Source organism: Charadrius vociferus, unplaced genomic scaffold (assembly GCF_000708025.1).
Source record: "Charadrius vociferus isolate BGI_N301 unplaced genomic scaffold, ASM70802v2 scaffold1171, whole genome shotgun sequence".
NCBI lineage: Eukaryota > Metazoa > Chordata > Aves > Charadriiformes > Charadriidae > Charadrius > Charadrius vociferus.
The window spans coordinates 30,744-31,261 of NW_009646862.1; the positions used below are offsets into that span (position 1 = coordinate 30,744).

A 518-nucleotide genomic window follows, 5' to 3' on the forward strand; every position below is an offset into this window, starting at 1 on the left:
GGTGGTGTGGGCAGGGGGATGCTGTGGCACGGGGTGGGTGGGGGCACAGAGCATGCAAGGTGGCACCTTTGCAGGAGGAGTCCCCTCACAGGGGGTACTGCGGGCAGGGGAGATCACAGGCAGGGGAATGGCGTGGACAGGAGGATGCTGTGGAAGGGGGATGGCACGGGGAGGAGAATGTCACGGAAGGGGAATGCTCTGGAAGGGAGATGCCATGAGTAGAGGGATGCCAGGGACATGAGGATGCTGTGGGCAGGGGGATGCCAGGGGAAGGGGATACTCCAAGCAGGGGCTGCTGCGGGCAGGGGGATGCCATGGACGTGGGGACGCTGCGGGCAGGGGGATGCCATGGACGTGGGGGAATGGCATGGGCAGGGGATGTGTTGGGCAGGGGATGCTGTCGCGGAGGAGGCCCTGGCAGGGGCTGCCCACGGCAGGTACCTCTGGTTTCCCCCCAGCCGGCGATCTCACAGACTGTGCCCGCAGGCACAACGTAGCGCTCGGGTGGCAGGCAGATC

General features: G+C 66.4%; 1 protein-coding gene across 1 annotated transcript in view; it reads right to left on the reverse strand.

Annotated features, from left to right (window-relative positions):
• Window positions 1–85: 85 nt before the first annotated feature.
• MST1 (macrophage stimulating 1 (hepatocyte growth factor-like)) overlaps window positions 86–518 on the reverse strand; it is a 3,596-nt gene continuing 3,163 nt past the window's right edge. Inside the window, exons 11-12 of the mRNA XM_009894363.1 lie at window positions 442–515; window positions 86–147 (exon numbers count right to left, since the gene is read on the reverse strand). Coding sequence (XP_009892665.1) covers window positions 86–147; window positions 442–515 — 136 coding nt within the window. The remainder of the gene's footprint in view (window positions 148–441; window positions 516–518) is intronic.